This window comes from Staurois parvus, unplaced genomic scaffold, assembly GCF_062004578.1.
Source record: "Staurois parvus isolate SC_StPar_1 unplaced genomic scaffold, SC_StPar_1.0 ptg000436l, whole genome shotgun sequence".
NCBI classification, from domain to species: Eukaryota; Metazoa; Chordata; class Amphibia; order Anura; family Ranidae; genus Staurois; species Staurois parvus.
The window spans coordinates 5888573-5902500 of NW_028318232.1; the positions used below are offsets into that span (position 1 = coordinate 5888573).

The following is a 13928-nucleotide window of genomic DNA, read 5'->3' on the forward strand; positions in this document are numbered from 1 at the left end:
CTGATTCTTAAACCGGCTAAGATTCAATCCATCTATGGGCAGGCTGGCAGCACTGAAGTCGATCCAGTACAACCAGCCTTTTAGGTATCTTGCAAGTGATTACAAGTTTGAGTGACTATAGCCAACCAGCAGTGATCATTGTTTTCTGCTGGCAGAACACAACAGAGCTGTGGGAGAATTTCCCCATTGGCACTGAGTGTTGATGGGGAAATTCAGTGATGTTTGTCCCTGCAACCTAGGCATAGTCACTCTACATATAATCACTATATGCCTTTTAATTATCCCCTGAATCTCCAAAGTAGTCACCTTCTGAATAAGATCAGAAATCTAAAGTTGAGCTGACATACCAGCTTTATCTAAAGATGAATTGGGGGCACAAAGCAGCAAAATAGATTTGTATTACATAGTTATTCTGGCTGAAAGACAAAAGTTCATCCAGTTTAACCATTTAAAAAAGTTATGATCCTACACCCACAGTTGATCCAGAGGAAGGCCAAAAAAACCGCAGCAGAGCATGATCGAAATTGCTCATGCAGGGGAAAAAAAAATTTCCTTTCTTATCCCCCGAGAGGCAATCGGATATTCCCTGGATTAACTTTCCTATAAAATGTTAGTATCCAGTTATATTCTGTGTGTCCAAGAAAAAATCCAGGCCTTTTTTAAAGCAATCTACTGAGCTGGCCAGAACCAACTCTTGCGGGAGTCTATTCCACATTTTCTCACTGTGAAGAAACATTTCCGTGTTTGGAGATTAAATTTCTTTTCCTCCAGACATAAAGAGTGCCCCCTTGTCCTCTGTGATGACCTCAGGGTGAATAACTCTACACCAAGTTCACTATATGAACCACTGATGTATTTATACATGTTGATCATATCCCCCTTAATCTCCTCTTCTCAAGAGAGAATAAATTCAGTTCCTCTAATCTTTCCTCATAGCTGAACTCCTCCATGCCGCTTATCAGTTTGGTTGCCCTTCTCTGTACTCTCAAGTTCCCCAATGTTCTTTTTGTGAATTGGTACCCAAATTCTGAATATTTGTTTTGCAAAAAGACTTTGGGATGAACACTGAAGCAATTGTTTTTCTTTTGCATTGATCTTCTGCTCCCCCCAGCACTCTGGTGGTGGACTGTCCTCCGATATCAACACATCCAATGCAGGGCTCTTGACCCTGCTTTGGTTTTGATGATGTCAGGACACTAGACTGACAGAACACGCTGTGGCGACTGGTCTAGCAATGGGGAGGAAGGAATGATCATGTGGGCACTGCCTGGAGTTGGGCTTTAACATGGAGTTGGACTTGAATTGTTTCTTATCAAATTCTCAGGGGTAATGTCATCCTGGGGGAAGGGTCTTATTGCATTGAATACCTGATCATTTTAAATGTAAATCAATTTTAACCTAAAATATTTTATAGTTTAGACCCATTAATTTTCCAGTTATTTTCTTTTATGACCCATTTTAAAAATGGCCACTATAGGCTATTTTAATATGGTTTATGAAGTATATTTATTTTAATATGATTATTATAGTAGATATAGTATACAAATAAAAGTGAAGTGCGAAAAGTATAAATCAACAATAATATTTCAATCCTAGCTGAACATTCGTGAAGCTAGATGTAACATTGCTTTTAATACAAAAAATAATATAAAAGGGAAACATAAAAGTGAGTCTGAATTCCAAAGAAAATTGGAAAAATTTTATAGAAGAGCTCATATAACCACCTAGTGGTGAACAATTTTGATCCATAAAATGTATATAAATCCCTAAAGAAGAAAAAGGGACAAATGGATAACTAAAACAATCTTATAAGGAAATTACATCCCCTATAAGAAACAGCCGGTCGTCTCTACACTAGATCCAAATAAAATTAATGTGTTAAAAGGACAAAACAAAAAAATTTTGAATTTTCATTCAGCCCAAACTTCGAGGACTCATGACATTTACTCTTATTATTTGTCATTCAAAGAATGTAGTTTATATGCTAGCTTGTCCTTGTGGGATGCAATATGTACCACTAGGGAATTGCATACCAGTCTTAATGAACACATTCCGAATATTAAGAAGGGATTTAAGTGGGACAGTGTTCCATGACATTATGCAATTTTCCATGATAAAAATCCAGAGGGAACTGCCTTTTTTGCCATAAATAAATTTATTTCCCATTGGAGGGGTGGCAATGCTAAGAATGAATTATCACGTTCTGAGGTCAAGTGGCTTATGTATCGTATGGTTTAAACATTGATTGAGATAATGGTTTTATTACCAATAATTGAGTTTTAATTTATATGTATTATTTTGTACATTTTCACATTTTTATTATCATAATTGCTAATAATTTTGGTTGGATTTAGTGTAGAGACAACCGGCTATTTCTTATAGGGGATTTAATTTCCTTATAAAATAGTTTTAGTACTCCATTTGTTCCTTTCTTCTTTAGGGATTTATATACATTTCATGGTGCAAAATTGTTCACCACTTGGTGGTTTATATGAGCTCTTCTACATATTATACTATATATTTTTTTTAAAGATTTATACATTTTTTTGCTCACCTTTAGCGGGCTTATGAGCCCAGTTTTTTAGTATACGGTTTTGAATATACATTGTTTTGATTATGTATACTCAATCACCGATAGGGGGCAATGTGGACCAGATCATTTATTATGATCTTTGAGCACTGTCTCTGTCCTCCTATTGGAGTGCTGTTTTATTCGTATCCAGTTGACAAGGTCCATTGAGTGAGTGTGACTAATCAATGCCGGAATTTCTCTCCGTGATCTTCCTATATAAGTGTGTGGTGACGGACGTACGCCTTTAATCCCTGATGACGTCATTTGTGATGAAACGTGTTGGATGGAGCTTGGGCATACGTCCTCACGCGCAAGTTTACGCTTGCAGCTATTTTGGAAGTGGGATCACATGGATGTTTCTAGACACACAGCGCTGTATTTGATTTTGAAACATGTAAGTGCATTTCTTTGGCTTAATAAATCTTTTAAATGATTTTACACTTGTTTCATGCACGTGCCACTTTTATACCTGAATACGAATTCATTAACGGTCAATACGGAGTGGGCGAACACTATTTGAACCACATTTGGATGCTATGGAGGAGGCTGGAGCGGTTGCTTAATGATCATTCTTGAGCTGATTTTGACCACTCTAACATGATGGTCAAATACATCTGGTAAGCCTTCTTTGAGCACGGAGTGGGGTGATACGTGTGTCACATGGATAACGTTTGATCATCTAGCAAATGAAGATTCATGTTCACACTCTTTATATTTTCCAATTTTTTGGGGAATTGGAACTCACTTTTATATTATTTTTATTGTATTGGAAACAATGTTACATCTAGCTTCATAAATGTTCCGCTAGGATTGCATTATTGTTGATTTACACTTTTAGTGCTACACTTATCTGTATGTCTTGCAAATTCTTTGTATTAGAATTTAGTGTTGGTAGCTTACGATCTATCAGAACCAGCACAGATTTTGATGGTATATTTACAGTAGATATAGTATGTATGTGGGTGTCTTTTGGTGGTATTTTACTTTATTTAATTCGTATAATATACACTCACCGCTTGGTAACACAAATTGCTAATCCGCCAATGACATGGCAGCAACTTAAAGCATTTAGGCATCTAGACGTGGTGAAGATGGCTTGCTGAAGTTCAAACCGAGCATCAGAATAGGGAACAAAGGGGATTTAAGTGACTTTAAACAGGTCATTATTGTTGGCGCCAGACGAGCTGCTTCCAGCAGTATTGGGAGTATTTCCAAAACTGCTGGTCTACTGGGATTCTCATGCACAACCATCTCTAGGGTTTACAGAGAATGGTCCAAAAAATAAAATATCAAGGGAGTGGCAGTTGTGTGGATGGAAATGCCTTGTTGATGTCAGAGAAGAATGGACATTCGATTTCAGTTGCAACATTCAGATGGTAGAGTGAGAATTTGGCGTAAAAAACATGAAAGCATTGAATCAACGGTTCAGGCTGGAGGTGGTGGAGTAAGATATTTCCTAGGCACTAGCAAGGTGTACCTAATAAAGTGGCCAGTGAGTGTAATATTTAATATTAGTGTTTACCAGAAGCTGAACTGTATTTTGAAGTGGGGGGAGCAGCGGGTAGAGATGGTTGATCACTGGTTGAGTGCAGAAGAGATAAAACTGATAACTGTTAGCCTAATGAGCTGACATAACGCTACTCCTTAGGAAGTCCATTGGATGAGACATGTTGAAGGAAGGATACGTGTGACATCAGGCACTACCAGGGAATCTGCATGCAGCCACAGTATTCGAGCTATATACCAACAATGAACAATCCTGAGATACTAGTGCTGTTTTTGTTTTTTTGTGCATATTCTGTGATATATTAAAAAAAATGTTTCTTGTGTATGACATATGGGGGGGGGGGGGGGGAGCAGTGAATATTGGAACTGGAGCAGCATTTAAAAAGTTACCTTTAGGCATATTTAGACCTACTTAGCAATAAGTGGTAATAGAAATCTGGTGAGTGAGCTTGGTTCCAGGCATTTGCATGGAGATGGATGACACTTATAAGAAAGGATTGTGTACACAGTAGATCACTTTGGGGTGATCTTTCAAGGAGTTACAAGTTGTATAGCACTTCAATTTTTTTAAGACATTATGTTAAGAAAGAAAGGGTTATATTTTTTTACACAATTATCTGCCACTAGTTTTTCACATAATTTTTATTTGTTGCAGCATGAGTTTTGCACACATTTTTGGAAAGGTTTCTTATTGATGTTTGAATTTCAAGTGTATGTGGGGAAGTGAAAATAGGGGTAGTGGGATTGTATAATAACGCTGGGTATTTCTTTATATCATTTTGAGATTATTAAAGGGGCATAATGTTATCTAGCAACTTTTAGGGAAAAAAAAAAAAGGGTCTAATTGTGTAGAGCAGGGTTATTCAGTTTTATATTTTTTAGGCTACATTCATATGGATGTATCATAGTACTAAACATGTTACTGATAATTAGGCAAGGAACAAAAGATCCTGCACAAATAGATACTTTTTTTATGCGTAAAAATTGTCCTGTTCTTTATTTCAATCGTGTACATGTATATACTTGCCTAAGATGCAGATTTTTGGATTCTGTGACAATTCACGTACCTGTGTGAATGTTTCCATTGAAAAAAAATGCAGCTGCATTCAGATCAGTAAATAAAAACACACTTCTAAATGGCATTTTTTACTGCTGTGTAAATGAGGTCTTATTGCATTTTGACCGTGATAAGATTGCATACACAAGAACAGGCCATATTGAATTTATTCTTGGCGAAACACTGCCACCACATGGTTTATTGAATTGTTTAAGGGGGAGGTCTTTAAAACAACAAAAAACAAGAGACACTCACCTGTCCCTTGCTCCAGCAGTGTCCTCACCGCAGGCCTTCACTGGCCTTTCTCGCTCTCCAGCTCCGGCAAATTCAGTGTGGGCACCTGGCTATGACAGCTTGTGGCTTCACTGTGCATGCACGAATAGCGCTAAGCTCTTTGAATGGTCCCTTAGTCTTCTGGGATCTCTCACGTGTCCCAGAAGACTACAGGGAGGGAGGACAACGTCCGCTTCCTATTGCCTAGGAAATGGGAGAAGGTCCCAGTCAAATTCGGGTACCCCCTCCCTCCCACAGGTGCCAATACTTAATGGGGAGCAGCGGACAAAGCCTTAAAGCGGAACTTCCCCTTTTGGGTGGAGCTCCACTTTAATCTTCACTTTTCAAGTTAGGTAAATTTATAAAATGATGTTAAAGTGGTTAAATTCAAGAAAACTCATAAGTGATTTGCCTTTTTGTAGTCATATTTTAAATACTAACATCATATTGCAGATATATTTTCCTTTAGTAAATGTTTGTGACTTCCATGTGCTTCTTGAATTAGGGACAACAAATCTTTTGGCAACTTTCAAAACCCCTCCCTCTTCTGTATCATTTTCTGTATGGCAAGCCAAGCTGCATCAATAGTCAGCAATCATCTGTCTCCATTTTTTGTATATAGAGAAAGCATCTATTTAGGAACCATTGTGTCTCAATTATGTGGAACTCTTATGATTTTTCAGATGGGAGATCCCTGTGCTGCAAAGGGAGTGATGTTCATCCCCACTGGATCTGTTCACTGACCCACATACAGACATTAGGCTGAAAAGGGCCCATGTATACTGTTGCACAGAAGGCCAGTTGTGACATTATTAAGTAAGGTATGATAGCAATCATTGATTATTAAAAAAAAAAAAAAAAAAATGAACCTTTAGAATCACTTTAATAAACATATCTATACTTACCTACTGTGTGCACTGGTTTTGCACAGAGCCGCCTTGATCCTCCTCTTCTTGGGCCCCCTGCAAGCTCTTCTGGCTCCTCCTGTCTGTCAGGTGCCCCCACAGCAAGCAGCTTGCTATGTGGGCACGTAGCTTCTGCTCCGTGTGTCCATTCACACACAGAACCGTTGCTTGGCCCCACCCACTCTAGAATGCATGAAGGTAAAACCCTTCAGCCTTTACAACCACTTTAAATAAAAAAGTATAGCAAAAACGGAATCATTGGTTTTAAAATTATTAATTCAGACACATGTTCATATCTTCCCAAGATAAGGTCCTCCAACCAAAAATTCCTCCATCGCTCTTATTACATCTCTTATATTCCTTGCAAGATGGGCAGAGGCTTCCCTCTCACACTTGTACTAAATGCTCTGCAACTGTAGGTTCATTTTACCATATCATCGGAGTGTCCCCCTGTCCGAGCTTACTGGTCTGAGGTTACAGATTTTACTAGTACACTTCTTCAGATTCCCAATATCTGTAATCGACTACAATGTTTACTGGGTTATGTGGAGGAGGATATGCTTCCTACTGGGAAAAAAATACTAATACGTTTACGGTTTTTATACGCTGAAAAAAAACAAAAAAACCTGATAATCATGCACTGGAAGTCTCAAGCCTCACCCTCCTTACCCCTATGGCTTAATCTTATTAACCAAGCTATACCCATGTATAAACTAACCTACGAAGCACGCGGCAGCACCAAGAAATTTACTAAAATTTGGTCTCCTTGGCTGGATTCCCAAGACACGGTTGCTCCAGAGTAATGTTATGTATGCATGTTCCTAACCCTTCTCTGTTGTTGGCTATTTCTCTGTCGAGAGGTATTTCGTGCATTTTTCATTTCTATGTTTCAAGTTATATTGTTTTCGCTATGTTAGGACATTCTTTTTTTGGTACCTATTACGCCATCTGGTATGGTTATGTATGACTATTCTGATATTGCTGTACTTTTCTGTATTGTTCCGAGCTGCGTCTCGGTGTTGTGTCTTGCCGAACAAATTTCCTTTTTTTTTTTTTAACTTTTTTTTTTTGGTTTCCTTTATGTCTTTGTTGTCAATACACAAAAAAGGGTTTAATAAAATTGTCCTAAAAAGAAAAAAAAAATAATAATAATTCAGACACAGCTTAGCTGCCCAGGGGCAGGGTTTTTAATCATCTATGGCATTTGCACTGCAAGATGGCCCCCCCTAGCACAAATACTTTACATTCTGTAATTTGGGACCACCATCTAGCACACTTTTGGAATGATATGGCTATGTAATTCTCCCTTATCAGTCCTAATCCCAAACTCAAATCTGAACATTGCCCCTACACCACTATGCCCTTGTCTCTCCTAAATTTGTGTGGCCAAACCCGTTTATCAGGGACTGCTGCCAAAAACAGTGTGGAACAGCACTGGGCTCCAACTACAAATGTAGTGAAGATATATTAAAAGCGGAGCCCCGCCCAAAAGGAGGAAGTTCCACTATAAGTACTGGTACCCCGCTCCCAGTGAAGGATTGCCACCTTTGGGGAGCAGGTACTCAATCTTGCCAGGTACCCGCTCCCACTTCCCCTGTGGTCACCTAGGCGATCGGAAGCAGAATTTGTCCTCCCCCTCTGTGACAAGTCCCATAAAGCGACAGGACCATTCACAAGGCACAGTGCTACTCGCGCAGTGGGCCCCTTGGTTGTGAAGCCACAAACTGTCACAGCCGGGTGCCCACACTTAAGATGCTGGTGCCGGGGAATAAGGAAGGCCGGGCAAACTGGCTGTGGCGAGTACACCGCTGGATCGTCGGACAGGTGACTGGCTGTTTTTTTTTTTCCAAAGTCAGCAGCTACAGTTTTTGTAGCTGCTGACTTTATGTTTTGGCTTGACTAGAGCTCCACTTTAAGTAGACCTTCTGATTTGGACTGTTAGCTCCTAATTTACTGGGAGGATACAGTAAATGTCACGAAACTAAAATAGATGCAACAAAGAATGTTGGTTTTTTAAGAATATAATGTATTCACTACTTACCTCCATGTTGTCAGTTTTGAAAGGATTTCGATAATCAGGAGACTTTTCACTAATGCCCAACTCTTGAGACATCTAAAGACAAGAAATCAAAAGAAATTAGGGTTTGGTGAACAGATGCGTGCTGTACTAGGATACATAAGCATTACAGTAACCATATTATTTTTCTGTGATCACTTCAAAGAAATATCGTGTTCTTCCAATAAGACTTTGAAGAGAGCTCATGGACAATAACTTGAAAAGGACTGCATTAAAGGTCTACATTTATCAAGCAGTGGTAAATTACAGCTACGGAGTTTACAGGCATTCTCAGAGGAGACAGCTCTCCTCTGAGTGCTTGTTTATGAAGCGGTGTAGTTTGCTTCTCCTAGTGAGTGAAGCAATCTACAAACACTTTCAACTCTGTAAAAATGGCTACTGTTGCTGTAATCTCACAAGATATAGCACGATTACAGTAACAAGAGATCAGTGAAACACAGCTATTGGTTTATTAAGCAGCGGTGAATTACCGCTGTAGAGTTGGTGGCTCTCTGAGATTGCTCTCCTCAGTACCTCACTACACTGCATACACAAATAATACATACATGCAAACAGTGGGGAAAACAATTATTTGATCCCATGCAGATTTTGTAAGTTTTCCACCTTACAAAGAAATGAAGGGTCTATAATTTTTTTTTTTTTTTTTTTTTTACCAGAGGTGTACTTTAAATGATAGAGACAGGATATCAACAAAAAATCCAGAAAAAACACAATACAAATGTTATAGATTGAGTTTCAATTCAGTGAGTAAAATAAGTATTTGATCCTCAAGCAAAACATGACTTTGTCCTTGGTGGAGAAACCCTTGTTGGCAAACACAGAGGTAAGACATTTCCTGTAGTTGGCCACCAGGTTAGCACACATCTCAGGAGGGATTTTGGTCCAGTCGTCTTTAAAGATCTTCTCTAAATCCTTAAGGTTTCTTGGCTGTCGCTTGGCAACTCGAAGTTTCCGCTCCCTCCATACATTTTCTATAGGATTAAGGTCTGGAGACTGGCTCAACCACTCCATGACCTTAATGTGTTTCTTCTTGAGCCACTCCTTTGTTGCCTTGGCAGTATGTTTTGTGTCATTGTCATGCTAGAAGACCCACCCACGACCCATCTTCAGTGTTCTGGCTGAGGGAAGAAGGTTCTCATCCAAGATTTTACATTACATGGACCTGTCCATTGCCCCTCAATGCAGCAAAGTCGGTCTGTACCTTTAGCAGAGAAACCGCCCCAATGCATAAGGTTTCCTCCTCTGTGCTCGACTGTAAGGATGCTGTTCTTAAGGTCATACTCAGCATTTTTCTTCCTCCAAACACGGCGAGTCAAGTTGATGCCAAACAGCTCAATTTTGGTCTCATCTGACCACAGCACTTTCTCCCAATCCTTCCCTGAATCATTTAGATGTTCATTGGCAAACTTCAGATGGGCCTGTACATGTGCCTTTTTGAGCAGTGGGATCTTGCAGGCACTGCAGGATTTCCATCCATGGCGGCATATTGTGTTACCAATGGTTTGCTTGGTGACCGTTTTCCCAACTGCCTGTGTAGTTCTGGGCTGATTCCTCACTTTCTTCATGATTATCCTTATACCATGAGGAAAAATCTTGAGCTCCAGACTGAGGGCGATTGATGGTTATTTTGTATTTCTTCCATTTGCGAATAATCGCCCCAACAGTTGTCTCCTTTTCACCAAGCTTCTTGCTGATGGTCTTGTAGCCCAATTCAACCTTGTGCAGGTTTACAATCTTGTCCCCAATGTCCTTTGACAGCTCTTTACCTATGATGGTGAGGTTTGAATGGAAGAGATTCTTTTATACAGAGCTGTCGTTAGGAGCACCTTCTTAAATTGACAGGACCAATCTGTGTATCACATGAGCATGTAGCCAGTCTGTGGGAGTCAGATATATTGTTGGTTAGTAGGGATAAATTACTTATTTTACTTACTGAACTGCAACTCAATTTTATACAAATGTTATATGTGTTTTTTCTGGATTTTTAGTTGATATTCTGTCTCTATCATTTAAAATACACCTATGAAAAAAAAATTATAGACCATTTCTCTGTAAGTGGGCAAATGTACAAAATTACTGCTCCAGAGTTTTGTGGAGTTTGTGAAAAGCAGGGAGGCTTTTCCACTGTCTTAAAGGCTCTGAAGGAAGAAGAAAGTCCAAAAACTTCCTTCCTCCTCACTTCTCCAGGGATTCTCTCTTCTCTCCCTGATTCTCCACCTCTGGGCTGGAGAATCTGGGAGGGAATATTCTCACACAGATCGCTAGTGAAGCACTGACATTGCACCTTTATAAACTGGTTGTTTCTGTTAATGATAGATTCTGTGTGTTGAGAAGATCAGCGGAGAACATGTTCTCCGCTGATCACCTCTGTTTCATAAACCACTAATGAACGGAGATGAGCGGAGAACCTCAAGATCGCTGCTAATCTCAGGTTTCATAAAACGGACACCTGTATGAGAGACTTCAGACATACCAAGTCAAGGAGCTGGGAATGTGGGCCATCATTGAAGATTCCACTCAGATTGCAGAAACCAATTCCCCATCGAATGAGGTTATTCCAATTAGAATTCCGGTCAAAATAATGGTGAACAATTTTTGGAAAGCGTAGGACTACATCACCAAAAAATGCTGAATTCTCCACCGTGTGGGAATAAGCTGGATTCAGAAGAGATACAAAATACAAGCAGAGATTTTTAGTACATTAAATACATGCACTGGTGTCACATACCTGCTTTGTGTGTCGTATGTTGTAGCGCACTGACAAACAAGGTTATTTTATTTTCTTTGTTTTTACTTCGCCTACCTTTAAAGGTTTATTAAAAACAACAAGCTAAAGTTCTGAAGCAGGTCAGCTATGCATGAGTTGTTGGCACAGTATTAGGGGCTATCAGGTGGAAAAAAAAAAGGTAGATAAACAGGGCTGTGGATTGGGTTACTACTGTATGTACCAGGACTTTGTTACTGCAGGGTTTAAAATACTGCCCTGTCTACTACTAGAGAAGTCAGACTTCCCTGCCCCCTCTACCTGCTAAGTAGAAACAGTCTCTCTCTCTCTTGCAACAGGCAAGCAATAAAATCTAATTTCTGTAGCATTATGGGTACAAACTCTGCTGCCCATCTTGAGTTCAACAAGAACTGCAGCTCACAGGTATAGGTCTACAGAAACAGCCTCGTTAAGATTGCGAAGCTAAGCCACACAGTAAACAAATATTTCCAGCAACAACTAATACTCCTCAGCTTCAGATACATTACCTGTAGTATTATTATACAGGATTATTAGGCCGCATGCGCACAGGATGTTTTTGCAGCCACTTTTAGAGACTGCAGGGGTTTTTTCACTACTGTACTTGTAAATACCTCTCTATGTTATCCTATGTATCCATGCAGACAGATGTTTGAAGATTAGCAGCAGAGGTGTTTACAGGCAGAAAGAAAAACCCAAAACAAAACCCAGAGCCAGTGCGTCAGGAACAACAGCGTTTTGGCAGAGAAAAAACACTTTTCGCGTGTAACACATTTCAACACGTTATCGCTAGGCACATTTAGCGCTTGAGCGTTAATTCATTTCAATGGCCAGAATAAATTATCAATCTGGCCAATGAAATGCATTAACACCCAAGCGCTTGACACCTGCAAATGCGCCTAAAAGGCTTGTAAAAGCGTTAGACACTTTTACTAGCATCAGGCATTTTTCTGCCAAAAGGAGGAGCGTTTTTAAAATATTCTGAGTACATGAGGCCTAATAGTTCTTTTTCACCATCCCAATGTATTCCTGTTGGAATGCCACACAAAAGGAATCTTTTAATCAGTCAAATCAGAACTCAAATACAGGTCTACGGGCACTCTGCGGTCACTGCAGACATCCCTGGCTGACTGGACTCAGAATGAGAGGTATGGGGGATGATTTACTAGAACTAAAGAGTGCAAAATCTGGTGCAGCTGTGCATGATAGCCAATCATCTTCTAACTTCATCTTATTTAGTTAAGCTTTGACATAAAAACCTGGAGGCCGATTGGTTTCTGTGCAGAGCTGCACCAGATTTTGCACTCTCCAGTTTTAGTAAAATAATCCCCATTGTTTTACAGGAGATAAGACTAGTGCCATGGAGTTCTAGTTAATGCAAAAACAGGTGTATTCAAGTATGAATACCTTGTGACAAAGGTTGTGCCTCAAAACCTATACATTCTCACACTTGGTGTGCTGCTCACAGGCTGTGTATAAAAGCATTTCTGTAGCAATTTCTCACTTTAGTATAAATGGGAATACCTGCTAACGTATATGAAAACTGCCCTCCTATCTAACTCCTGCCCTACTAACCATCAAACATGAATTATTCCAAAGACACAAGTGGTGTCCGTGTTTATGTTGGTATATGTGTCAATTGTGCCTGTCTGTTCAAGCTCATGAAATATATATATATATATATATATATATATATATATATATATATATATATATATATATACACACACACATACATACATACATACATACATACACATATACATACATATACACACACACACACACACATATATATATACATACATACACACACACACACACATATGTGCGCGCACACACACACACACACACACACACACACACACACACACATATATATATATATATATACATACAGTTGCAAGAAAAAGTATGTGAACCCCTTGGGATTACGTGGAGTTTTGCATGAATTGGGCATAAAATGTGCTCTGAACGTCATCGAAGTCACAACAATAGAAGAACACAGTCTGCTGAACATAATACTACACAAAAATTAGATGTTGCCATGGTTTAATTGCACATAACATGTAAACATTCACAGTGCAGGGAGGAAAAAGCATGTGAACCTTTGGACTTAATAACTGGTTGACCCTCCTTTGGCAGCAATAACCTCAACCAAACGTTTCCTGTAGTTGCAGATCAGACCTGCACAACGATCTGGAGTAATTTTGGACCACTCCTCTTCACAAAACTGTTTCAGTGTAGCAATATTCTTGGGATGTCTGGTGTGAATCGCTCTCTTAAGGTCATGCCACAGCATGACTGACTGGGCCACTCCAGAAGGCGTATTCTGTGCTGTTGCAGCCATTGTTTTGTTGAATTACTTGTATGCTTTGGGTCATTGTCCTGTTGCATCAATCATCCTCTGCGGAGCTTCAGTTGGCAGACAGATGGTCGTACGTTTTCCTGCAAAATGTCTTGATAAACTCTGGAATTCATTTTCCCATCAATGACAACAATCCGTCCAGGCCCTGAGGCAGCAAAGCAGCCCCAAACCATGATGCTCCCTCCGGCATTTTTTACAGTGGGGATGAGGTTTTGATGGTGTGCTGTGCCTTTTTTTCTCCACACATACAGTCAGGTCCATAAATATTGGGACATTGACACAATTCTAACATTTTTGGATCTATACACCACCACAATGGATTTGAAATGAAACAAACAAGATGTGCTTTAACTGCAGACTTTCAGCTTTAATTTGAGGGTATTTACATCCAAATCAGGTGAACGGTGTAGGAATTACAACAGTTTGC

At 39.5% G+C, this 13928-nt stretch overlaps 1 protein-coding gene across 10 annotated transcripts in view; it reads right to left on the reverse strand.

Moving 5' to 3' along the window:
- Nucleotides 1–13928, reverse strand: part of CCDC134 (coiled-coil domain containing 134) — a 140368-nt gene that overhangs the window by 26370 nt on the left and 100070 nt on the right. For all 10 annotated transcript variants that reach the window (XR_016314359.1, XM_089687717.1, XM_089687709.1 and 7 more), the window contains 2 exons: nt 10864–11045; nt 8355–8426 (listed from right to left, as the gene is read on the reverse strand). Coding sequence is in view for 9 of the 10 variants with exons in the window: in XM_089687717.1 (XP_089543843.1) it covers nt 8355–8426; nt 10864–11045 (254 nt within the window). In the remaining variant the exon portion in view is untranslated. The remainder of the gene's footprint in view (nt 1–8354; nt 8427–10863; nt 11046–13928) is intronic.